Genomic DNA, 24,652 nt, shown 5'->3' on the forward strand with positions numbered 1-24,652 from the left:
TATTCAAATTTGAAATGTAAATGATTTCCGACAGTGTCAGAGAGATGATGTGGCCCTCCTGCCAAAATGTTTGGACGCCCCTGGTTAAAGGTGTCAATTCCTATAATCTTCCTTATATGGAGAGAGGTGAAATTCAGTGTGCCCCAAGGATCTGTCCTGGGACCGGTGCTTTTCAACCTCTTCATAAATGACCTGAAGACAGGGTTGAGCAGTGAAGTGGCTAAGTTTGCAGACAACACCAAACTTTTCCGAGTGGTAAAGACCAGAAGTGATTGTGAGGAGCTCCAGAAGGATCTCTCCAGACTGGCAGAATGGGCAGCAAAATGGCAGATGCGCTTCAATGTCAGTAAGTGTAAAGTCATGCACATTGGGGCAAAAAATCAAAACTCTAGATATAGGCTGTTGGGTTCTGAGCTGCCTGTGACAGATCAGGAGAGAGATCTTGGGGTGGTGGTGGACAGGTCGATGAAAGTGTCGACCCAATGTGCGGCGGCAGTGAAGAAGGCCAATTCTATGCTTGGGATCATTAGGAAGGGTATTGAGAACAAAACGGCTAGTATTATAATGCCGTTGTACAAATCTATGATAAGGCCACACCTGGAGTATTGTGTCCAGTTCTGGTCGCCGCATCTCAAAAAAGACATAGTGGAAATGGAAAAGGTACAAAAGAGAGCGACTAAGATGATTACGGGGCTGGGGCACCTTCCTTATGAGGAAAGGCTACGGCGTTTGGGCCTCTTCAGCCTAGAAAAGAGACGCTTGAGGGGGGACATGATTGAGACATACAAAATTATGCAGGGAATGGACAGAGTGGATAGGGAGATGCTCTTTACACTCTCACATAATACCAGAACCAGGGGACATCCACTAAAATTGAGTGTTGGGCGGGTTAGGACAGACAAAAGAAAATATTTCTTTACTCAGCGTGTGGTCGGTCTGTGGAACTCCTTGCCACAGGATGTGGTGCTGGCTTCTAGCCTAGACGCCTTTAAGGGGATTGGACGAGTTTCTGGAGGAAAAATCCATTATGGGGTACAAGCCATGATGTGTATGCGCAACCTCCTGATTTTAGAAATGGGTTAAGTCAGAATGCCAGATGTAGGGGAGGGCACCAGGATGAGGTCTCTTGTTACCTGGTGTGCTCCCTGGGGCATTTGGTGGGCCGCTGTGAGATACAGGAAGCTGGACTAGATGGGCCTATGGCCTGATCCAGTGGGGCTGTTCTTATGTTCTTATGTTCCTTCTTAAGTAGCAGTAGAGCAAATAGTAAATGAGTAGGACCATTTCTACAGTACAGTAGAGAAGCTATTGTGCAGTGTGGAAATGGCACTACGTGTAAAACCCACTGTCCTATCAGAAGAACCAACTGGCACAGGGAAGTGGCCAAAAAAGCAAGAGTTTTTATCACTAAATGGAAACTCCCCCCATTGTTTAAATGTTACAATCATCAGACTTCTAAGTCTATTTTCCTTGTTTATTACAGAATATAAACTTATACCCACAGTCTAGTGAAATAAATCAGAAAAGTCAGATTTAAGAATAGTTTGTCATTTTATTTATATCTTCAAAATAGAAATATAATCATAATTGCAGATAGTTTTGCTTGAAATGGGATATGTGCTAATTTCTAAGAATTCTTGTACACAACAATGGTTTCATGCCAGCTGCTATGATTGAAAATCCTGAAACCTTTAAGAAATTTTGTAATGCAGAAACCAACCCCATTAATTTTTAGTAACATTACAAACCTGGTTTGATACTCTTTACAACTTAAGAATTAAATGTACAAGTTATGCATTCACTGATAAGGTATCAACTGATAGAGTGGCAGACATATTTGTCTGTACAGGTGCCCCTCCCCCTTAGACCTTGGGGTTAAGGACCGGAAAACCTGGACATAGCAAAATGACTTATAAAGGAAAATTTCCTCCCATAAGAAACAATGAAATAAGGCTGGACTGTAGAAAGTGGCATGTAGACCTGAACACATACAAACCAGTACAGTCCTGTCCCCCTACCCTGTATCCATTCGGTATCAACCCAGGACACAGTTCTGATACCCATTTTGAACCAGTAAAGATGTTAATGACCTTCACATAGAATTATACATAAATATGGCATGAGCATTTAAAAAATATTTTCACAGAAAATAAAGGATTTAAAAACATTTTAACACAAAATAGGCACCAGCAAAGAACTTATCTCCAGAAATTAGGAGGTGGTTGAGGTGGAGAAGGAAGATTCAGGAAAAGTGGCATCAAGTGCTGTCTCCTCATTCCCACCAACTTCCACAGTCATGGTTGGACATGGCTGTATTGTAGCAGCTGAAAGCTCTTTTTGTAAGCCAGAAGGTCCAGGCTGAGGATTTTCCGTAACTGGTTTCTCCCTCTGAAAGAAAGTGTCTAGATTCCGCTCTTCTCCCTTCTGCAGCTTTGTGTTCAGTATCTCTTGGTAGCATGCCAGCGTATCTTTCATCACTTTTTCTACTTTCAGTGCACGATCATGGAGAGGGTCATTTTCTTTGAGAAGTTCTACAAGTCTATCAGCCTGTTCAAATAGGGAATGGAGAATGGGAACTGTCAGCCCCTTAGCTTGGGAAGGCTGGTCATCATCTTCTTCCTCAGAGGCCTCCCTGTCAAGCTCATCACAGTCTTCCTCAAATGCCTGCCTGTCAAGCTCCTCCAGTTCCTCATTTGTAAGAGGCAAAGCGTGAGACTCCAGCAATTTTTCCACACCCTCGGCTGCTACCTCTTCAAATCCTGCATTCTTTGCCAGCTTCACAAGCTCACTTTGAATCTGGATGGCATCAAAGTGTTCAAAGCTACACATCGCAGAAGGATATGAATTGTTCCAAGTTGCATTCATCAACCTGTCTGACACTTCTCTCCGTGACTCCCCGATGATCTGGACCCAATCCAAAGTGTTGAACTCTCTCCAGAATTCATGCACTGAAAGTTCATCATTTTTATCAGTTCCACCAACAAGTTTTCTAAAGGGTCTCCTTAAATAATAGCGTTTAAGAGCGGCAATAACACCCTGTACCCTGGGTTGCATGATGGCTGTGGATCTTGGTGGGAGAAGGTGGATTTTGATATTTGGGCACAAAGCTTCAAAGTCCAAGTTGTGTGCACTAGCGTTGTCCAACAGCAGAAGAATCTTGAATGCTAAATTCCTTTCCTCACAGTATTCTTTCAATTCAGGCACTAAATAGTTAACAAACCAATCACGGAAGATCTGCCTCATAATCCAAGCCTTGTGTTGAGATTTCCAAATCACAGGCAATGAAAATTTTGCCATGTTTTTGAGAGCTTGTGGATTTTCACTGCTGTAAACGAGCAACGGCTTAAGTTTTTTATCACCCCTGGCATTCCCACCAACAAGAAGGGTTACTCTGTCTTGGGAAGCCTTGAAGCCAGATGCACTTTTTTCTGGAGCAGAAATGTCTGTATGAGAAGGCATGTGTTTCCAGTAGAGACCTGTCTCATCAACACTGAACACCTGCCTTGGATCGTAACTGCCGTCTTCCGTTATTTTTCTCAACTCCTCTAGAAATGACTCTGCAGCCTCCATATCTGCCCTGGCAGCCTCTTCCTGGATCTTGACATTTCTAAAACCATGTCTTTTTTGAAAGCGGTAAAACCACCCTCGTGCGGCCTTGAATGGTTTTTCTTTGGCAGCTTCTTCCTCTCCCAAGTCCTTTTTCAAGTCCCCATATAAACTCATGGCCTTCTGTTGTATGAGGGCTAGACCGACCGGAACGTTCTTTGCATACAGATCTTCGAGCCATAAAACCAGCAACCTCTCCATCCTCTCCATCACTTCACTCCTTAGCCGTGTGATCTTTACTTCTGAAAGCTTTAATGCATGTCTACCTTTGGTTTCTATCTGCTTGGCATTTTTCAATATGGTATGCACGCTTGTTGGAGGAAGATGGAAGATGCGAGCAATCTCAGAAGGGCGCTCACCACTCTTACTTCTCCGGATAATTTCTAATTTTACATCCAAAGTAATACTATGGCGCTTCCTCTTATTTTCAGACCCAGAACGACTAGCATTTCCTTTGCTACTCATTATTGCAAGATGGAACAGGTATTGTTTGATGTTGTATTGCAGAAAATCAAAAGATGAAGCCTCTCTCTCTGCCTATCATGCTACTTAATAATATAACAATGCCACAATTGAAAATACAGTATTGTAATCATGTAAATAATGATGTCCTTTTAAGATCCCAGAGGGTCTGGGAGGAAAGAAAGAAGAGCAAACAGGCATGGCAACTGCAAAATCTAACTATCCAGGACTGCCCCTTTAAGAGGCGGGGGGGGGGAGAGAATGCAGGTAGATTAGGATGGCAAAATCAATGCTGTCCCTTTAAAAAACAAAGACTTGGCCCTTCTGTCCCTTTAAAAGCTATAACGAGAAAGAAGAGTACAGAAGGTAACCTATAAACATATGGAATTTTTATATCTAGTTCCTTAAGAAGTTAAGGACTTAAATGTGGGGAAACATGTAACAGGGCCCTCTGAAGCAACAACCACAAACACTCTTTCAATACTTAAAAAATGAACAAATACATTTCAGCATAAGCTTTTATGAATGACCATCCACTTCATGCATCTGAGGAAATAAAAGTAAACTAGCCTGCAGAGGTTTATGCTAAAATAAATATGTCCATTTTTAAAGTGCTACAAGATGCTTTGTTGTCATTACTGATGAAATATTAATTTGTTACAGAATTCTGTTAAGAAATCAGACATTTAATTCACTAAAGAATCATTTTCAGCTGTTGTATTTAACTGTTGTCTGACGTTAGATTTATTTTAGTACATGATTGCAGATTATGTAGGAAAGCCACTCTCTCCGCTTCCATCAGTTTGGTCAATCACGCTACATAAAAAAGAAAAAGAGTTATCAACTATAGCTTTGTTCTACTTTCACAAGTAACAAGCCACATAAAAAAATATTCATTAGGACAACTCAAGACAAATACCTTTGAAGAAGAAACATATTACACAAAGTTCAAAATTGCTCTTTGTGAAGGATTTAGAATAATCAATAGTATAAGTAGCTATTCTTTAAAACAAGCCACAACTGAGATTGCACTCTACAACAAGTTCATAACAGCAAGCATTCACAGGAAAGGGGAGTTACTATCAATTTGTTCTTAGGGTACTTTTCTGGATAGCTAAGGGATATCTATACAGCACAATCCTATACATGTCTGCTTTGCAGTAAGTCATGTGTTCAACTGGAGTATCTTCATGGCAACTTTAGGACTTTAAGTGCAGGGTGTCCGAAAATCTCACAAAAGTTCTCTGAACATAATATTGGCCTGAGGGGAAGAGTATTCTGGTTATGAAAAAGAGAGGACTGATAATAGGCCAGGTCGGCATTTGTCATGGCATATAAAAATTCTCCATTTTTAAATCGGCACCAGAAGTGGCTTACCCACCATGTGCATGTTACAAAAGCAATGTGTAGTACTTTGTGGCTCCAAGGCAAAAGCAATCTCCAGTCCTTAGCTACATGATTGAAGTGACAGTACTACTCCAATGAAGGCTTTAGAAAGTACCATTCAGTGTTTACGGAGGGGGGTTGTAACCTAACAGAAAACAGATTAAAGAGGGAATATTTAGAATAAAATTACTCCTGTATTTTAAAATGATGCTTAAACACACAATGAGTTTAGCCAATAAATAAATTTTTTCTTCTTCTTGTTTCTATTGTGGTGTTTGTTTTAAGTCTAAAATTGGAAGATGCCTTGGCATCTGCTCCATTAGAAGAAAAGTGGGGTGTATAAATAAATAAATAAAATTCCCTGGAGTGGTCTGGCCAGTGGAAGGCTCAGTACAGTGATGGGGAAACTGTCATGCATGGTCCAAAGCTGTGGACTCAGGAAAAGCGGCCACAAAGATTCAGAATGAACAAAGCAATCATTTCACTCTTTGAAAAGGCTTTTATTTCAAAGAAACTGAAGCAGAAGAATCCATTCTCCCCCTTTTTGCCCTCCCCATATTATTTCAGGGCAACCATTAAGGAGAGGGGGAAACATACCACAGACACAGTTAAGGCTTAAAAGGGGGGCGGGCAAGAAATGGGGCCAAAACACTGGCTTTGCAAGGGGAGAGTTTGCAGCAGGCTCCTGCGAAGAAACTTTTGCTTGGGATGCAGTGAACTGGATTTTTCAATCAACAGGATGCTACTTCTGAACAAGGGAGGAACTGGGCTGCAGCTTTCCCAAAGCGCAATCCTGGGCATGCCTACTCAGAAGTAAGTCCCACTCTAGGCTTGCTCCCAGGGAAGTGTGGCTAGGATTGCACTAGGCTAGCCTGAGCCTGGCAGGCATGGGTGCAGGGGGTCACAGCCCCAGTGATCCCCTGAAGAGATCCACTCAATCTGCCTGCTCTCTCTCCAGCCCCTTGTCCCCCCTGCAGGCCAGCAGTGCTTACTCACCCTCACCAGCTTCGCTGCCGACTGGGAGGCCGAGCCCTGCTGCCGCCGAGCTGCCCCCCGGAGAGAGCCCTTCGCAGAGACGTCAGCGGAACCAGGAAGCGCTTCCCTGCTCCGGGCAGGCGGCATGATGGGAGCTTCAGCATCCGGATGAGGGCACGAGAGCTGCGGGCGCCCGCGGGCCAGGGGCTCTCCTGGTAGCGACGTGAGTGCCGCAGGGCTGCAGCTGGTCCCCCTTTCCGCGGCGCGGCGCGCAGGGCTGCAGAGTCAAGCGGGGGACCGGGGACCTCCCGCGCCTTGCAGTGCTGCTGGTGGCACCACTTGCTGCGCTGCTCGGTCCTTCTGGGGCAAGATCCGTCCGCAGCAGCCCCAGAAGGCCTGTGCCGGTTGGGAGTCTTTGGAATGGCTCTGGCTTAACAGCCTGATCCTAGGCATGTCTACTCAGGAGCAAGCCCCATTAGAGTCAATGGGGCTTACTCCCAGGAAAGTGGATAGGATTGGGCTGTTAAGTCTCCATCGTCTTCTGCCAGGACAGGGCTGGTGGCGATGGAGGAAGCCCCTGGCACCCCTGCAGTGTTTAGCTTTCATTTCTCCCTTTGCTTGGCTTCACTCCTGTTGCAGATGGATGGGGTTGGTTTCACTTTCAGTTGTAACTGTCCACCATTCTGCAATTCCTGTTGATCCATGCCTGCTTGGAGGAAATCTGCAACCTGGTAGAAGAGGGGTGTGTGTGAGTGAGAGAGAGACCCTGAGTTAGTTTTCCTCCCCAGTATGCTCCAAGATTAGTAAATTTAGGGGAATGTATGCCAATTTTAGAAGCAAGACTTTGCTTATGCTTGCTATTTTAGCCATACATATCCAGGGGCACCAGTATGTATCTCAGGCCAAAAATGCAGCTTTTGGTGTTTGTCTTAATAACATACTGTCAAAATATATAAGGTCTGTTAAAGTTATTTGTGACCTCCAACTCTTGAACGTTTGGACTGAACATGAGAAACGGATGTTTTCCTTACAACTTTTCAACACAAAAATGCATACAAAACTGCAGTAGTTGTATGTTTGGAGTTCCATATTTTGTTTTACTATTCTGCTTCACTCACTGAGTTCAGTGTGTCTTAGGGCCCAGTCCCATCTGATGCAGCTGTGCCTAGTAGTAGTAGTAGTAGTAGTAGTAACTTTATTGTCAGTAACTTTATTGTTAATGGGGTATGTGCTGCATCCTGTGGTGGGGAGCAGTTACAGAGGCCTCCTCAAGGTCCCTTACTTCAGGGCCACGTTGTGGCTGCATCAGTGCTGGAAAGTTGGACAGGATTGGGCCCTTATTGTCATGTAAACATGTTTAGGATTACACGCTAAGGTGGAAACAAAGTCAGTTTGAAATCAGCAGGATGTTCTTCAGAATGAATGAGTTTATGACTAATAAACATAGTCCCAATATGTGCTATGAAAAGTCTGCTTCAGTCATTGTCATCTGCATAGGGGCCCTATTCAGGTGTGTGTGTGTGTGTTTAAACAATGGGAAGGAAATTGCTTACCTTCCTTGTTTTCTTCCTGTTTTAAATGTACACAGAGCACAGAGGAAAACCCATTCTCTTTGAAATCAAAAGTGGCTATAAAGAGATTGAAAATCTGGGTTAGTCCACTGCCTGAAAGTGATGCAGTCTGTGGGAGTTAGTTGGAGACTTGTCTTCTGTTTGATTTCTGTTTTGTAGTAAAAATGAAGCGAAGAGCAGAACCCGAATACATTAGCCCCCAGAAGAGGCAAAAGAAAAGGATAGAAGAGCTGGGCTTGACCCTCAGCTCCACATCTGATGATGAAACTCAACTTAGTAACCATGCAACTCAAGGTAAGGGTCGTAGAAAAAGCACCAATGTTTAGAGCAGGGGTGTCAAACATAAGACCCGGGGTCCGGATGCGGCCCCCAGAAGCTTTTAATCCGGCCCTCAGGCTCTCAGCTGCTGCTGTGTTACAGCTGAAACAGTAGCCCACTTGAAAAAAAATCTTGAAATATTTGCGTACTTTCTCTTCTGTCATTTGCAGTTAATGAGTTTGTATATGAGAACAGGGTCTGATTCCTGGCCATTAGCTGCTTAATGATGTCACTTTCTGCTTAATGACATCCCTTCCGGCCCTCATCTGGAACCCTGAATGCTAACTTCGGCCCTCGGTATGAAACGAGTTTGGCACCCCTGGATTAGAGAAACTTTATTTGGGGTCTCCTTGTGATGAGTATCTTTTGTTCTTGGTCCTCTGTGTTAAGCCGCAGTGTTTGGCCTGGCACTCACTAAACCTATGCCAAGGCCATACCACTTCTGACAGTAGGTGGTATTTCTGGGGAGATACTACACATAGAAAATCAGCATTGGGTGGGGGGGATAGAGTATAATCCTTCTTTCTAACATCTTGTTTTCTTTGTGGAGGGATATTTTGTGCGTGTACATAAGAGCGTTCAATCATGAGAGTCCCAACCTGCAGTGAAATGGTATAACCCATAGAGGCTACAATCCTATCCACACTTACCTGGGAGTAAGCCCCATTGACTATAATGGGACTTCCTTCTGAGTAGACATGCATAGGATTGGGCTGACAAATACTTTATTGATAATTAGTCCTGAATCTGCACATATAGAATCAACATTCTTTATTTTTATTAGTTTTTCATATATGCTTTTAGACATATGTAGCAAAATAAATGAAGTGGAAGTAAAAACTAAATGAAAAGTTGGTAATAATTTTTCTTTTATTTATACTATCAAAAGAATGAACTCCTCTTATGGTTGGTGCAGTTTCTCAGTTGTGTCGCTCATTCTATAAGGTAGTTTAGTTATGTGTTTCTATCTATGTTTTTAACAGCACCTAGATATTTTCTAGCCCTTAAGAAATATGATTATGAATCAACCCTGTCAATAGGTTCATGCTGGTCCACCTATCCCTACAATCCAGGAACGAATCCCCTGCAGATACCAAGATCTGTGGGTGGGCACTATTGAGAACCTCTGGATGCGACTGGAAGTGCCTTCTGGCTGTGTCCAGAGGTGTTCTGAGGCATGGGGAGGTTGCGCACAGGCTCCTTGCAACTCAGAAGGCCGCTGAGAGGCACTTCTGGTTGCATCTGGAGGTCCTGTGTTGGCCCTCCACATGCAGGTTTGGAACCCACAGAGCATCAAATCTATGGGTTCCAAATCTGTGAATAAGGAGGAACCACTGCATTAAGTTTCAAAATAAAGTTAAGCTCAACATCTTATTCTCTGTTGTAAAATCTTTGACTGTAACTACATGTAGTATGTTGTTCATTACTTCTTGCCAAATAAATATGATAAAAAGGAAGAAGTTGAATGAATTAATCTCTATAAGCTGCCAAAGTAGCATGTTACACTGAATATTGTGTTAGAAGCTTGTCTGTCTTCCATGGCATCTGTTGAACAATTGGAGTCAATTCCCAGTTGGCCGTTCAGCTTTACGCTATGAGGATGTGCATATGATGTGCTGTTATGACCCTGATTATTAAGAGATGCTGTTTCTTCTTCTGTTTGGTTTTCAGAGTCTTCCACCACGAGCAGCAGTGAGTCTGATAGTGAAAGCAATGAGAGGCGACCTGTCCTGGGTTCCTTTAGTGCCAATCTCAATGCAGACTCTCTTGTGGAAGGCACATCTTCCCGCTACTCCATGTATAACAGTGTGTCCCAGAAGCTTATGGTAGGTCTGAACTCTTCTTGCAGATCCTGCTGAAACCTAGCTGGAGAAGTTTAGAGGGCACTGTGAGCTCTAACCAATTTGACAGTTCCAAGCAATATTCCTTCTAGGAGTCTACCCCACTATGCAGTGGTTCAGTAGCATTTTCATGCACATGGCGATGATGCCAATGACAGATTTCTGAGAATGCTGAGCTCCAAGCTGTTTAGCACTTGGTTTTACTTAGCTTCACAGCCTTGCAGTCACTCACCTGATTTTAGAAATGGGCTATGTCAGAATGCCAGTGCAAGGGAGGGCACTAGGATGCAGGTCTCTTGTTATCTGGTGTGCTCCCTGGGGCATTTGGTGGGCCGCTGTGAGATACAGGAAGCTGGACTAGATGGGCCTATGGCCTGATCCAGTGGGGCTGTTCTTATGTTGGGGGGGGGCGGACCTTAAGAACTGTACTCCTTACACAGCAAGTGTAAAAGGGCAAGGATGAGGATCAAATGAAGATGTTCAAGGTGGAAAGCCTAGAGAAAGATTTGAATGGCTTTTTCACTCCCTGGTCGTTATCTTTACTGTGTTCATTGCCATCACAGAAATTCCGGGTATTCCAACATTATAAGTCTGAATCCCTAAGTCAAAGGGATCTGTAATGCCAGCTCTCTTTGCAAGCAGGATTATAGTCATTTGGGGGAGAACAAACTTGACCCTATAGACCCTAACCCAGGGGGAGTATAATCTTTCTTTAGAAGCAGGAGGCAAACTTTAGTGCAACTAACCATGTTCTCCTAGTGCATCAAAGTCCTTCTTGCTGCTCAAACATACGCTCCACAGACTCCATACACTCATTTTCTGAAGGCTGTCAGAATTTCAAATGAACTCCTAGCCTGATGAATCTCTGAAATAGATTCAAATATAAATGGAATTGCTAGTTTGGGGCTCTGGACTCATGTTGCTGTTTGGCACCATGTGAATTTTTTTATATATATTTAAATGACTTTTATGAAATATGGAATATTTTCTCCTAGGTGAGCATGGAAAATTTCAAGAAGGTGTCGTGCAGGTTTTGTTTTGTCAGAATCCTAGAGCTGACCTTCCACATATTGCAGAAAGTAATCATGCCTTTGCAATCACATGTACCAAGCTTCCTGTGTTTTTACAAGCTCATTTTTCAACTGCCTTGGGCAGGTTACAGAACAGCAGGAAGGCAACAGGTGCAGTGATGCCCCTTGAGGGTAGGGGTGCAGTGCTATTGCCATCCATTCACTGAAGTCTTCTATCTCTCAGCCTAGGGCAGTGGTTCCTAAACTGTTAGCTGTGGCTCCATGGGGAACCCTGGAAACCAGCCAGGGAAGCCATAGAAGCCTTGCAAAAAACCTGCTGCCCTATACGACATATAGGATTGTAGCCCTAATAAGGGAGCTATGGCCAATGGCTCAGTAGGTCAAGGGAGCCACCAGTTGAAAAAGTTTGGGAACCACTGGCCTAAGGTTTTTCCTGAAAGCTGTTAATAGGACCTTTGATAGTAGCAGAAAAAGGTAAAGATTTGCTTAGCAGTTGCTGTTTTATTGGGGGCGGGGGGGTTGTGGTGAAATCTTGACCGGTTGAATTTCATGTCATGGGGTTTAGTGAATTGATGGAGATCATCCCTTTAACTCCATTATTTTCAAGTGTTTCTTCACATCACTTTTTGTGTTGCAGAGCACATTCTAGGACACACATATGGGCTGTTGCCTGAGCTTGTTGGACCTTACTGTCACTCCACGTGAATTGAGAGTGTGCTATTCCCCATTCAGATTTCCCTTGCAGATTTGCAGTGGTAGGCAAGCTGCTTTTTAAGGAAGTTTGTCAGCCATTCACTTAACTGAGAAACTTCCAAAACTTCCAGGGAACCCCAGAGTTTCCTGGAACTCAGTTTGAAAATTTCTTCTTTAACTGGAGGGTTGTGGCTGCATCCTTCTGCTTACCTCCTTGCAGGTGGACTTGACCTGATTTTAAGTCTATGGCCATAGTCTCTTCTGTGTTAGAGCTTCCTATGCCAATAGCCCAGAGCGTTTACACTTTAAAAGTCCTTGCAAATGGAGTGACAAATCGCTGCTGAGCTCTCCACAGGTTGCTCATTTGCGGCAAGATCATTTCTTATGATGGTTCCTCTACACACCTCATTCTGTAGATCTAGCATCATCTTAGTCAAGTGGAATGAGCTTGAAGGGGGGTCCAGAAAGTCTCCTGTGAGATTCATTAACTACACTCAATACTTTTTAATCACAGCAGTGCAGTGCAGCATAATTTATTCCATTGGTCCTCAGCCTTAGCACAGACAGAAGTGTATAAATTTGTGGCCAGATGTTACCAAAGAGCTTCTTTTCACTTGGCTTACAGGCCAAGATGGGGTTTCGAGAAGGTGAAGGTCTTGGAAAATATGGCCAGGGGAGGCAAGAGATCGTTGAGACTTCGAAACAGAAGGGACGACGAGGTTTGGGACTGACTCTGAAAGGATTTGATGGAGAGTTGAACGTTCGCTGGCAGGATGAGTCAGAGGTAATTATGTACACTTTGTGTTTTTTTGTGACTGTGTCTTCTCCTTTTCCCTTTTCTGAAAGTGTAATTTCATCTATTTCCAGCATTTGTATTCTACCTTTCAGCTACAATAATCAAGGCAGCTTGATTACATTGGTTCTCTGGTTTGCGATCTGGAGTGGTCTGTTGTACTACTCCTGCACAATTGTCTCGGGTGAAGTTTATGACAAACCCTCACTTCCAGGGTTCATGGCCTGAAACCAGCCTGGAAATCTGCTTCAGCTTTCTTATTCTTTTATGCTGGCTCCAGTAAAATGTGTTGCTCTCCATACATTCTGTTAAAAAAAATAAATCAGATTATCATTCATTATTTGAATTCCCACACAAAAGGCTGCGTTGGGGTGATCTCTGACTTGCTTCCAAATGTTTAGGAATTCAGTGTTGTTAGAACATCAGGCTCTCTTTTGAATGCTCCAATTGTCTTTGCAGGCAAACGCTTATGAGCAAGTAGAATGGTTCCCAGAATGTACCACTGAAATTCCGGATGCTGAGGAAATGAAGGACTGGATGACCATAGGGAAGGTATTTCCACCCAAAACAAGGGAAAGAAGATTAAGGCCTTTGTGCCAGTGACACAATGGGGCACCATTAAGAATCCAATGAGTGCTGGTAAAATCCAGACGTGCTGTATGTTTATTACAGAAAATCCCGAATGCATTTTGAATTATCGTAACCTTTAGGTAGAGTTACAAAATACAGTCAGGTTACATCCTACACGCATTTGAAGATAACCTTTGTGTAAGGTGCAACTTGACTATCGTTGTATTCTTAAAAAGTCCAGATAATCAAAATCACGTTAAATTTCATAACTGCCATAACTTCTGTAGACCTGTCCCAATTAACCCATTTTTGCCTGGCCCACAGTGTACTCATTTGGTCCCTGTTGGGCATAAGTGACCCACACATGGCATGCACTTGACTTGGCATTTGGTGCTGGGAAGGATGAGAATGATCTGGGGATGAAGGAACTAGTGTGACTTTTTGCACAGATGGATTGTTACTGGATTAGACTAACAATTATGCAACTCTGCAGAGGAAATGCACCAGTTAGAATGGTATGAATCCAAACGATTTTCTAGTTGGCAATTCTTCAAAGCCCTGGCTAATCTCTGGACTGACAGATGACCTGGGAGTTTGATGCAATAGCTCCTAAGTGTCTTCTTCCTTTTCAGAAAGGTCATGCAACTTCTTGGGTTATCTGTGTAACTGGGAGCAATGAAAGAGGACAATGGTTAGACGAACAGTGCAGAGAAAACTTGTTATGTATCAATTGAACATGGGGTATAGGCCATTTAAGACCAAGGACCTATGCCATGATAGTCATGGCAGCATATAAATCTTTCTTTTCTGTTGCCATTGCATTTGCTCAGTGTCAGCCACAGAGGTGGTGATCTTTTTCAGCTGTGTCCTAAATTGATAACTGAGCTGTTGGAAACCCTCTGTAGCAGTTTGTAAAACACTTTGCAGATAAAACGGTTCATATTTGTTCTGAATTTGACACCTGTTGTGCAGTGGCTGTGGTTTTCTTTCTATCTGCCTTTGCTGGATACCATCCAGCTTTTTCAATCTGAGAATGTGGGCAGGATCCTTGAAGAAATGTGACTAGACGTATAATGCTTTCTCTGTGGAAGCCTGAATAGCCCCTCTCTGAACAGCTCTAGGTACCTGTCCAAGGTCTTTTCAGACAGGCACCCCAACTGGATGGATGTGATTTGTGGTTGATGTTTGGCTGCTAAATTGTGGCTTTGGGACTTGATTACATTGTTCTGGTTCTTTTGTTTGTTTGTAACATGCTCCAGATTACTTTTATAAAGAAGCAAGGTATATATACTTGAAATAATAAATACTATATAAAAGCATAATGAAATACATTATTGTGTTAAAATTTAAATATTAAAAATCGCAAATCTGTAATCTTGTGGCAGTATTTTTAAAATTATTGACATGCTACAAACTTTGTATTTCAGCACATGGGCCATCATGAACTCTTAATTTCTGTTTTAATTTATTGGTTACATCTTTACCTGTCCTTCCTTCAAGGAGCTCAGGGTGGTGTACGTGGTCCCCCCTTCCCATTTTATCCTTCCCACTACCCTGTGAGGTAGGTTAGACTTAGATAATGAATAATCTGCTATCACTTAGTAAGCTTCATTGCCATGGGGATTTCAACAGAGAGTATAAACTCTGCATAACTGCCATTAATATCCCTGAAAAATAATGATAATTTCATTGAAAACAGGTCTTTATTCTTCTATAAACTGTTAGAGTCGAAAGAAGTTTTGTTGGGCAATGGAAGCCTGGGTCCTGGGGAGGTATGTCATGCTTGGTACCTTGTTGGGCTCTACTTTCCCAACCTGGTACTTCCCAGAAGATAGATCCTTACCAGAGCTGTCCCTTGGGTAGGGCAAGTGGGGCAGCCGCCCAGGGCCTCACACTTTCATGACCAATATATGAACATAATGGGGGGCCCTGCACTGGTTGAGTTGCCCCTGACCCTCTATGTTTGGCTCTTTTCCTTGAGTACAAGACAGCTACTGCCCCTGTTCTTCAGGGTTCCATTGCAGTGCAGGTAGACTTCATCCATGTAAAGATTACACTGTGAAAGCTCGACTAACGTGGCAAGCTCATCAAGCATAGCTGCAGGAAGCCCCAGAGTTTGCAGTGGAACTTCTCATTTTGTAGAATGTACAGTCTCTGGCATCGAATATTGCTCCTTACCACTGATACAGCTTGAAAGGCAGCGGCCCTGCCAGAACTGTAAATAGCAGTGAAGGAAATGTTTTCCCAGATACTGTCAGTTTTTCTTAAAAAACTGGCAAGTGTTGATGTACCGTAGGGATGATTAGTGTGTTTATGCAGGCCTTCCCACTTTTGCTTGGACTGAAAATATGCTGTATTTTAGTAGTTGGTTCTGCAGCTGTTCTTAGGTAGTCTTCTGAAGGCTGAAGTTCAGATAGACTCATCCTCCCATATTATCCAGAAACAAACTTGGGTTTGTGACCACTCAGCATTGCGGCTTGCATATGAGAAGCAAAGTGCACTTTTTTCTACTGAGAGCCATTGCTCTTGAGCATGTCACATTCAGCCCCTACTTTCTAAGTGCGTTGTCAATAAATGACCTGTTACGTAGGGTTTTAATTATCTCAGGACAGAATTTTCAGGGATTAATATCCTCAGTGCAGAAGGGAGCCCTCAAGGACTCTGAAATGTTCTCCAAAAGCTTAAGCTCTGGTACATGCTCTCTTTGCTGCATCTTTGGCACCTTAGGTCAGTGGTCCTTGTTGACTGTGTGGTCCTGCAAACTAAGGATAATGCAGATAATGTACCAGTTTCCAGTTATGTTTGGCTACGTGACAACCTAATGAAGTGCAGTCAGAGTGTGGGCAGTGCTTCCTGCCTTCCCATTGAATGGATTGCCTCTGTTTGCAGCCAGTCTGTTTCCTCAAGTGGGCTGAAAAAGTAGGCTTGGGGAATGATGACAGTGTTCACCCAACACACAAGTGTTTCAACTTGGGCAAAGTTTCTATTGGAATAAATGAATTTAAAATACTGAAAAGTCTGTAGAAATTATTATTGGCAAGTGTAAGCCTGTAAAAAATTACCATGGCCTGCATGATATTTTGTTTCAGTCCTTTTTACATCTTGCATCTGAGGAATAGGATGATGGTGGTAGGGCAAAAAGGAAGACATTTTGTTCTCATGTTACCTGCCTGTCCCATCTGCACTGATGCTTCCTCAGCAGATGCAACTGAGGATTGCATGATTAATGAGGAGGTACCCCTTCCATTTGTGTATGTTTCAGGCCAAGTTTCAGTTTGGCCTGAAATAACAAGCCAAAATCAGATGCAGATTTTATTTGCTCTTTGAACTGTGAGAGGGAGATGCTCCATCTTAGTATAAAGAAATCTGTCATTGGGGGAATTGGAATCCAAGAAGGTGTGCATGAGGATGCACGTTCTTGGGATCAATTCTCTCTCTTCCCTCATCCCTATAGACCTTTATGTCGTGGGAGAGCAAGTCCACTCACAGTTTAAAAGGCTGCTTGGAAGATTAATTGAGTGGAGATGGAACATTCTTCCCTCCTTTGGGGCTGAAAGGAAATAAGTGACCTGTCTAATTCCCAGATCCAGTGGGTGAAGGTTTTCACTGGCATGCAGCTCTCTCAGCCAACTTTCACTGACAGCACGGAGCAGTGTGCATGCAAAGGCCCTGGTCTCTACTCATTTTGTGGGAGAATGCTTCTTTAAAAGCAGGATGTTTCAGTATAGCTCAGGGTCTTTCCTAGTCATTGCCCCCCCCCCTCCAATCATGTTCCTTCTTTTGTTCTCTTCCCAGCACCCATTTTGAAAATATTAAGAACATAAGAACAGCCCCACTGGATCAGGCCATAGGCCCATCTAGTCCAGCTTCCTGTAACTCACAGTGGCCCACCAAATGCCCCAGGGAGCACACCAGATAACAGGAGACCTCATCCTGGTGCCCTCCCTTGCATCTGGCATTCTGACATAACCCATTTCTAAAATCAGGAGGTTGCGCATACACATTAAGAGTGATCTGGCACATTTCTTACAATAGACACCTGTTTAAACTGGTTAAACCCCCCCCCCCAGTTAACCGGGGGGGGGGCAAAGATTGTTATAACTTTACACCAGGCACCACACTTCTTGGATAAAATAAATTATGCCAGCATGTTTGGTACACAAAGGATTACACCAGCTTTCAGCCGAAGGCAAGATATCCCAGACTATTTTCTTGTACAATTAGCATGTACTCTCAGTGGATTCTCTTTTTTATGCCTTGAAAGGCAGATACTATTTTTGTTCTTTACTACTCTTTGCTTTCCAGAATAGTGATTCTTTTAAGAAGAATCATGATGATCCTTTTGGGAAGGAGAGCTGGCAGCTAGACTTTAGCCAATGCTGTTCTGTGTGCTGGTGAGAAGGGTATACTGGGACTGATGCCAAGTCCTGCATTTCTCTCATCTGTAATGCTGAGCTGCCATTCAGCTGAGCTATGTGCTCTTGAACCCTCGTTAAGAGCAGAAGCACCTGTTTATTGATTCATGTTTTGTTCTGTTGGTTCTTTAGAGGAAACTGGTGATAGAAGATGAAACTGAATTCTGTGAAGAAGGACTCCTGGATAATATGCTCCGGTGCAAGGTGAATTTTATCTGTTGGAGGAAGGTTGGGCCTATCAGTGGGAGGGGAAGGGAGGAGTAATGAAAAGATACCAAGGCTCTGAAGATTGATTGTTTTTGAAACATTTTGGGCAAGTGACGTAGATGTTTACATACTGTGATGTGAAAAATTTCATTTCCAGACCATAATTAAAACTTAAATCAATGGCTTAGTTATTTTTGGAGTAAGTGTTTATTTCATGCTTAGTATGTGTTGAGAACAGTCTGCTCCAGAAGCAAAAGCTTACAGGTGGGACCTTGGTGTCCACTGATTTGACTCACCACTGATACCGAGGTCCACCTTTAAATACCTTGTAACAAAGAAAAAAGCACCAAAATCCAATTTCTTACCTTTGCGTTGTTACATAATTATAATTTCATTCCATTATTCACCCCATCTAATGGCTGAACACGGTATATTGTCTATACCAATGTATTCTGGGGCAATAATGGAGGAGCAGGAAGCCTAGAAGTGGGTCTTTAAAGCTATTTTTCTACTGATTCAGTATCCACTGATTTTCTTTTTAATCCACTGGTGATTCCAGAACAGAACCCTCGTGGATAATGAGGCACGACCTATAGTTCTTTCTTGCTTTGGCCTGTTTCATAGTGGCACACTGGAGGAAGTTGTAGCATGAGAACAAATATGTGTGACTACTGCCTAACTGATGGATTCCTCAGTTGTAGATTGACCAGTCTATTGCATTTCCCCATAACTAGGTTCCCATAATTTGATGGTTTGCTAAGGCCAAAATCAGATACACAGAGATGAAAAATACTTTGTCTAGTTGTCCCCTTCTTGCTAGATTAGGCTTGTTTTCTTTTACAGAGTGTTTTTGATGAGTTGGATGGAGAGGAAATGCGCCGAGCTCGTACAAGGTCAAACCCATATGAGATGATCCGTGGTGTCTTCTTCCTAAACAGGTCTGTGGCAGTTCTTTGGTTTGCAGTCCTGAATCTGCAGCAAAATAGAAGCTCTTAATAGATGTCCATCTTCCATTTACAGAGCTGCAATGAAGATGGCAAACATAGACCACGTCTTTGACTACATGTTTACAAACCCAAAGGATTCTCGTGGGGTGAGAGTTTCTCTATATCTGCAAATCTCAGGTTCTTTCCTAAAACTTGAGGAGTGGGTGAAAAAATTATCGGCGTTTTCTTAAAATACCAAGTGATACTTAAAGTGGCCTAGCAGTCAAGCACATAGGAGGTGTTTTGCAGTAGTTGCCTTGGTTGTGTGGCTGTTGAGGTGCTTGAATCTCTTCCTTTCTTGCAATTCTTGAAGAGGCCCCTGATCAAAGAACGTGATGCAGAGCTTCTATACTTTGCGGATGTGTGTGCTGGCCCTGGTGGCTTCTCAGAGTATGTCCTCTGGAGAAAAAAGTGGCACGCGAAAGGTTTTGGGATGACCTTAAAAGGACCAAATGATTTCAAACTGGAGGATTTCTACGCTGCCTCTAGTGAGCTGTTTGAGCCCTACTATGGTACGTATACCACGTCTCTGCATCTAGCATAGTAGCAATCCCTTTTTATTTCATCTGTAATGTTGGGCAAAAGACTTGAATTTTGAACTGAATGCATCCTAAATCCGTAACCATTTTAAAAAAAATTGTGCTGTGTGAAGGAATATCCTTGCATCTACCCATTTTGTGGTGTTGTATCTAGGATTACATGGTGTATTTTTAAATGGTAGAAGAGGAAAACAGCCCTAAACTGGCCTAAAGAGTTTTCAGGATCTAAAGAGAAACTGAATGTGAAAAACAAAATGAGGAAAGGGGGAAGCTAACAACCATTCTGAGAAAATAGAAACTTAAAAAGTAGCCACTGGATTGGTCGAAAGATGGGAAGGAGGTGCAATTCTTCCCAACAGAGACAGGAGGGAAAAGGAAGAGGCAGAAGTGATCTTGAAAGATGGGAAGATCAGAGCAGAAAAAACTGAGACTCCTGTGTGTGATATCTCGAGTAACCAGGCTGAGCAGACTTTGTTTCTCTTAAAATCTTGGATGATAGGGAAATCAGTCTAGTTAGGGACAACTAGATGCAGCTGTCCATATTTATTTTCTGTCCCCTTAGGCTCTTGTGTATGCATGTATGTACATGTGCATGTTGGAACCTAAGTAAATGTTTATTCTTGTTGTTTAATTACTTTGGTGTCTGGGTATTTTTTTGAATATTAAACCAAAAGAGTGCTCCAAAGGTAAAAAATGTGGTTAGTGGAGGTAAATTTATAAAATAATACATTGCCACTTGGTCAAGCGGGGGAGGACAAAGAGCTTAGTTTTGCTCATTTTTTCTTCTATTTGTGATGCTGGCTATTGTGGTACCATGACGTCCTGCTAGAATCTCCAAGAGTTGACTGCCATGTTCCCAAGATAGACTAGGAGGATCTGCATTATTATCGCTTTGTCCTATTTCTGATGCTGATGGATGCAGTTGATGAAGAAACTATATATCAAGGATATAAACTCTCAATAAGTAACAAAAAATGGAGTCCTGGGATTAGAGAAGCAATATTTTTGTGGGGGAAATACACAAATCTCACCTATGCTTCCATTGAAAAAGTATTCACCTTGCTTTTTAAAAAAATAAGTGGTAGTAACTCTTCAGAAGTGATTCTGTTCTTTCAATATTGTAACTGTATTGACATCAACAAGCAAGTTCTTGTTTTTCCCTCTAGGTGAGGGAGGAATTGAGGGGGATGGAGATATCACCCGTTCGGAGAACATCACTGCCTTCCAGAATTTTGTGCTGGACAACACAGATCACAAGGGGGTACACTTCTTGATGGCTGATGGGGTACGTTCCTCCTCTTTTTTTTTCCCTCTGGTAACTGAGCAACTAAAGCCAGCGACTCTGCTTTGGATGCATTGTGGTGTAATATTGCACTTACTATGAATGTGATCAGCACATGTTATGGAAAAGAATACTATAACATTGAGTAACTCTAGACAGTGATACTGGATCAATTTGTTTTTGTTTTGGAATTGAATTTTAATGACTTGATTTTTTCTTCAGATTGAAATGCAAAAGCAAATACATTGAGTAAATGTTCACAGATTGCTACATCTCAAGCATTCTGTAAATATTCTAAAGGCACCCTCTCAAACAGCTGTTGTCATGCTGTTCTGTCATTCTTGTATTGCTGTTCTTGTTGCAGTTACCTGTGCAGAACCTGCATTTATAAGGAGCAAAATGCAAACTCAGCTGAGTGTTTGGAGCTAGCCAAAACTGAACCTATAAACTCAGTAAAAATGTTTTGGCCAGGGGAGAAGCAATCCTGTAGAACAGCGGTTCCCAAAGTCCTACTTGGACTTTGGAAATGCTGTAAGTATTGGTGGGGGTGGGTGGGGCAGGGAGGTAGGCTGCCACAGCGATTGCTGCGCTGGCGGGAGCAAAGTGTTTTAAAAGTTACCTGGGGGGTTGTGCTGGCATCCATGAGTGTCCTGGAGGCTTGCAGCCCCCTCTTTGAGCCTCCAGGCTGCTCTTAATCGCTCTAAGCGGCAATTGGAGCCCACTGCTGGTTTTTGCATGATTGCAAGCAACAGGGAAGCATGCAGAGGAGGTTGTGAGCCTCCAGGGCCTTCCTGGACACCAGCACAACCCCCAGGTAAGCTTTGAAACCCCTTGCTCCTCGCAGTGCTGCAATCACTGTGGTATTGTTGAGGCATTCATTTCTGGGCCACTCCCCTTAAGGGGGAATGGTCAACTTCCTGTTGCCCTGGTGGAACTACTGCTGTGGAGCATGTGGATTCAGTTGTCCATTGTATAGAATGTGATACTGGACAGATTTACATTAAGATTCATTGTCTGTATGTATTTCAGGGTTTCTCTGTTGAGGGGCAGGAAAACCTTCAAGAGATTCTAAGCAAACAGCTGACACTTTGCCAGTTCCTCACAGGGCTCTCTGTTATACGGACAGGTACTCCCCCTCCTGTTTTGTCTTTCTTTCTTAGTTCTCTTCAGCTTCCTTTTGACTATTTATTTTTAAATGTTATTTCCTGCTTTTCTTGTAACTAAAAGGTGACTGAATAAAGTGTCAGAATAATAATAAAACAAGCACATACTCCTTGGCAGCAAAACATGAGAATAAATGTACTCACTGTAGCCAAACTAAAAATCAGCAAAATCAGGTAACAAAATAGACCCACCTTCTTTCTTAAAATGCCATGTTTTTGCTTGGCCTGAATAATCAGGAACTGGGAAGCTGTCTTTTGTAAGCCATGAGCTTCCATTTGCTTTTTGTCTTCCAGGAGGGCATTTTGTATGCAAAACCTTTGACTTGTTCACACCATTCAGTGTTGGCCTTGTGTACTTACTCTATTGCTGCTTTGAGCGTGTGTCAATCTTCAAACCTGCAACAAGCCGTCCTGCCAATTCTGAGAGGTGAGACTGAAATGTATGAGGGGTGAAGCAGCTCTCGTTTTAAATATGGCAATAAAAGAATCTGTGTAATTGCAAGTCTAGTATAAGCTCTGATCTGTCAACTGGGAACCTCACTTGGAAGGGGGGTGGTGGAGGTGGGGAAGAGAAGAAATTGTGTTAAGGTGTGAGGGGTGCCCCAAAAGGGGGGGTCTCTGGGGGTCACCCGGCAGGGTGTCAAGGGTCGGCTGGATGGTCTCTTGGGACCCCTGGGTGGGGTGTCCACCTCCCTGGGGTTCCTTGCAGGGGAAGCCTCAGACCAAGCCAGGGGGAGGGGGTTCACGACACCATGGTCCTCCTCCCTGGAGGCAGGACCTGAGGCCCTTGGTCTTCAGGCAGGGGCTCCAGCTCCAGCCTTCCCTCTCCAGAACTGCCTGTCACCACAGGCCTCCCTGCTTTTATCCTCCCCAGCCACACCCTCCCCTTCCTCCCTCTCTAGGCTTGAAGGGAACCTGACCCTAGCCTGCTTCCCTCCTCTTTGGTGGTTAATGGTGACCCGGCCCTGCTCACTGCTCCGGTCAGGTGAACTCTGGGAGGGCAGTCTCTCCCACCCAGCTGCCCTGCGTCTTGCCTGGTCAGCTGGAGAGGCGGTTGTGGCTCTGTGGCCAGGCAGTTCTGCCCCTGGCCTGCAACCAGGTAAGGCAGGGGTTGGACAAGGGCTCGACCCCTGACACAAGGGTTAGGTGAGGCAAGAGGATTTGGCAGGAATGAGGGACTGTTGGTTATCTTTACTCAGATTTTTGCCATTTGTAACACGCTGTTTTGTGCAGGGTTAGCAGAAGACTTTGAATGCAATGCAAAATCCATGCATTTGCTGGCTCATCTAATGGTAAAAGCTCAGCAATTCTTGTAGCACCAAGTGAGAAGCGGTTACTTTTTGTTGTATGCAAGCCATGTGTAATCCTTCATACCCTGAGAAATACTGTTAGATCTGTTAGCTAATGACAGTTGCAATACTGTCTTGTTCCTACTGGTGTTTGATAATATTTGAAGTAAAGTGATGTCAAGAACAGAGAGACAATGTCCAAGAAGCAATTGTATCCCCCCTTGCACTTTTTCAGGTCATTTCATGCCTCTGGAGCTTTATAAAGAACATTCCAGATCCCAGTAAACCATTTTCTAAAATGCTGCAGCTTATTTAGATGTCTCTCATTTGCCTATCTTTTGAAAATGGGAATAGGAGGTCCCACAGGTTGAAGATAAAAATGGTAACACATTTTGCACCAGTGGAACTAATTAAAAGAAAAAGGTACCCAAGAAAGGTTGTCGCACAGCAAACAAGAACAGATTGTCTTTGAGCTGGTGAACCATGAGATGAAGAAATTACTGTCCCCCGAGGGACTGCAGACTGTGGAAGAAAGCAAATGAATTGGTTCTATGAATGACAAGTTTTATTATTTATTCTTGTAATTATTTATAGCCAACTTTTCTTAGCCAATGGAGAAGTCAAAGTGCCTTACAATTTAAATAGCAGAGACCTCCCCCAAATACCCTGCATAAAAGACAAACTCTGGTATTGCACTTTTCAGATGCCATTCGGTGACGCCATTTGGCATCGCAAAGACACAGTTCAGCGTAGTGCATCCAAAGGACATCACGTTATTGTCTTGTCATGCAGGTATGTGGTCTGCAAAGGACTAAAGTCTGGCATTGATGAGGTGAGAGACTATCTCTTCACTGTGAACATCAAACTCAACCAGTTACGCAACTCAGACCAGGATGTTAATCTTGTGGTCCCCCTGGAAGTAATCAAGAGTGACCAAGATTTCTATGAGTACATGGTGCAGTCAAATGTAAGGTGAGTTTGAGAGGAAGCTGGTGCCTGCAAGGTGACCACATAGGACTCTACATGCCTGTCATTTTCTGTAAGAGACTTTTGCCAAGAGTCTTTTGCTTGTAAGAGTTTAATTCCTACACGGCCTTCAAGTGGGTACATGTGTGAGAGAAACTGGTAATGAACTTTCTGGGACATCTGGCAAAGAATGTGTTTAAAATTAAATCAATGTACGTAATGGACAGTTGGTGAATATGTCAACAATGTAACTATATTCTACAATGCGGATACTGATAAGCACTGGTGCAAACATGTTCTTGTAATAAGTCTTACTTATTTTGTTTTCAATATCCTTTATTTTGCTGGTTGAATCTTTAGATAATCTTGGACAATGACATGGGGCAGGAAGCTTTCTGCTGCTTTATTTTGTCATGGAAAGTTTCAGTTTCAGAAAATTGCCTAGTAACATTGAATGGATAAAACACCACTCAAATTAGATTTCACCAAAGTTGTAATTAACTTTTGGTAATTATTCCTAGGAAGCATGCATACATATGTAGTATGTATAAATGCATTG

The 24,652-nt window shown here is 43.1% G+C and overlaps 2 protein-coding genes across 3 annotated transcripts in view; one reads left to right on the forward strand and one right to left on the reverse strand.

Annotated features, from left to right (window-relative positions):
• Window positions 1-1,550: 1,550 nt before the first annotated feature.
• LOC136642601 (tigger transposable element-derived protein 1-like) lies at window positions 1,551-6,580 on the reverse strand. Of its 2 annotated transcripts, XM_066618636.1 has the most exons (3): window positions 6,451-6,580; window positions 5,450-5,599; window positions 1,551-4,884 (listed from the first exon to the last, which is right to left on the reverse strand). In XM_066618636.1, exon 3 carries the CDS (start codon window positions 4,069-4,071, stop codon window positions 2,212-2,214), a length of 1,860 nt encoding a protein of 619 aa, XP_066474733.1. In that variant the 5' UTR covers window positions 4,072-4,884; window positions 5,450-5,599; window positions 6,451-6,580; the 3' UTR covers window positions 1,551-2,211. The 2 variants fall into 2 exon arrangements, with proteins under 2 accessions (XP_066474733.1, XP_066474732.1); XM_066618635.1 differs by lacking the exon at window positions 5,450-5,599.
• CMTR1 (cap methyltransferase 1) overlaps window positions 6,545-24,652 on the forward strand; it is a 39,539-nt gene continuing 21,431 nt past the window's right edge. Inside the window, exons 1-13 of the mRNA XM_066618634.1 lie at window positions 6,545-6,652; window positions 8,160-8,294; window positions 9,990-10,144; window positions 12,509-12,667; window positions 13,136-13,228; window positions 17,794-17,865; window positions 18,712-18,806; window positions 18,889-18,961; window positions 19,168-19,366; window positions 20,560-20,678; window positions 21,705-21,801; window positions 22,133-22,265; window positions 23,920-24,099. Of these exons, the coding sequence (XP_066474731.1) occupies window positions 8,165-8,294; window positions 9,990-10,144; window positions 12,509-12,667; window positions 13,136-13,228; window positions 17,794-17,865; window positions 18,712-18,806; window positions 18,889-18,961; window positions 19,168-19,366; window positions 20,560-20,678; window positions 21,705-21,801; window positions 22,133-22,265; window positions 23,920-24,099 (1,505 nt within the window). The 5' untranslated portion in view covers window positions 6,545-6,652; window positions 8,160-8,164. The remainder of the gene's footprint in view (window positions 6,653-8,159; window positions 8,295-9,989; window positions 10,145-12,508; window positions 12,668-13,135; window positions 13,229-17,793; window positions 17,866-18,711; window positions 18,807-18,888; window positions 18,962-19,167; window positions 19,367-20,559; window positions 20,679-21,704; window positions 21,802-22,132; window positions 22,266-23,919; window positions 24,100-24,652) is intronic.

This window comes from Tiliqua scincoides, chromosome 1 (genome assembly GCF_035046505.1).
Source record: "Tiliqua scincoides isolate rTilSci1 chromosome 1, rTilSci1.hap2, whole genome shotgun sequence".
NCBI classification, from domain to species: Eukaryota; Metazoa; Chordata; class Lepidosauria; order Squamata; family Scincidae; genus Tiliqua; species Tiliqua scincoides.

Excerpts from the sequence above, each read along its gene's own strand:
- LOC136642601 (XM_066618635.1), bottom strand. The coding sequence starts at position 4,071 with ATGAGTAGCAAAGGAAATGCTAGTCGTTCTGGGTCTGAAAATAAGAGG.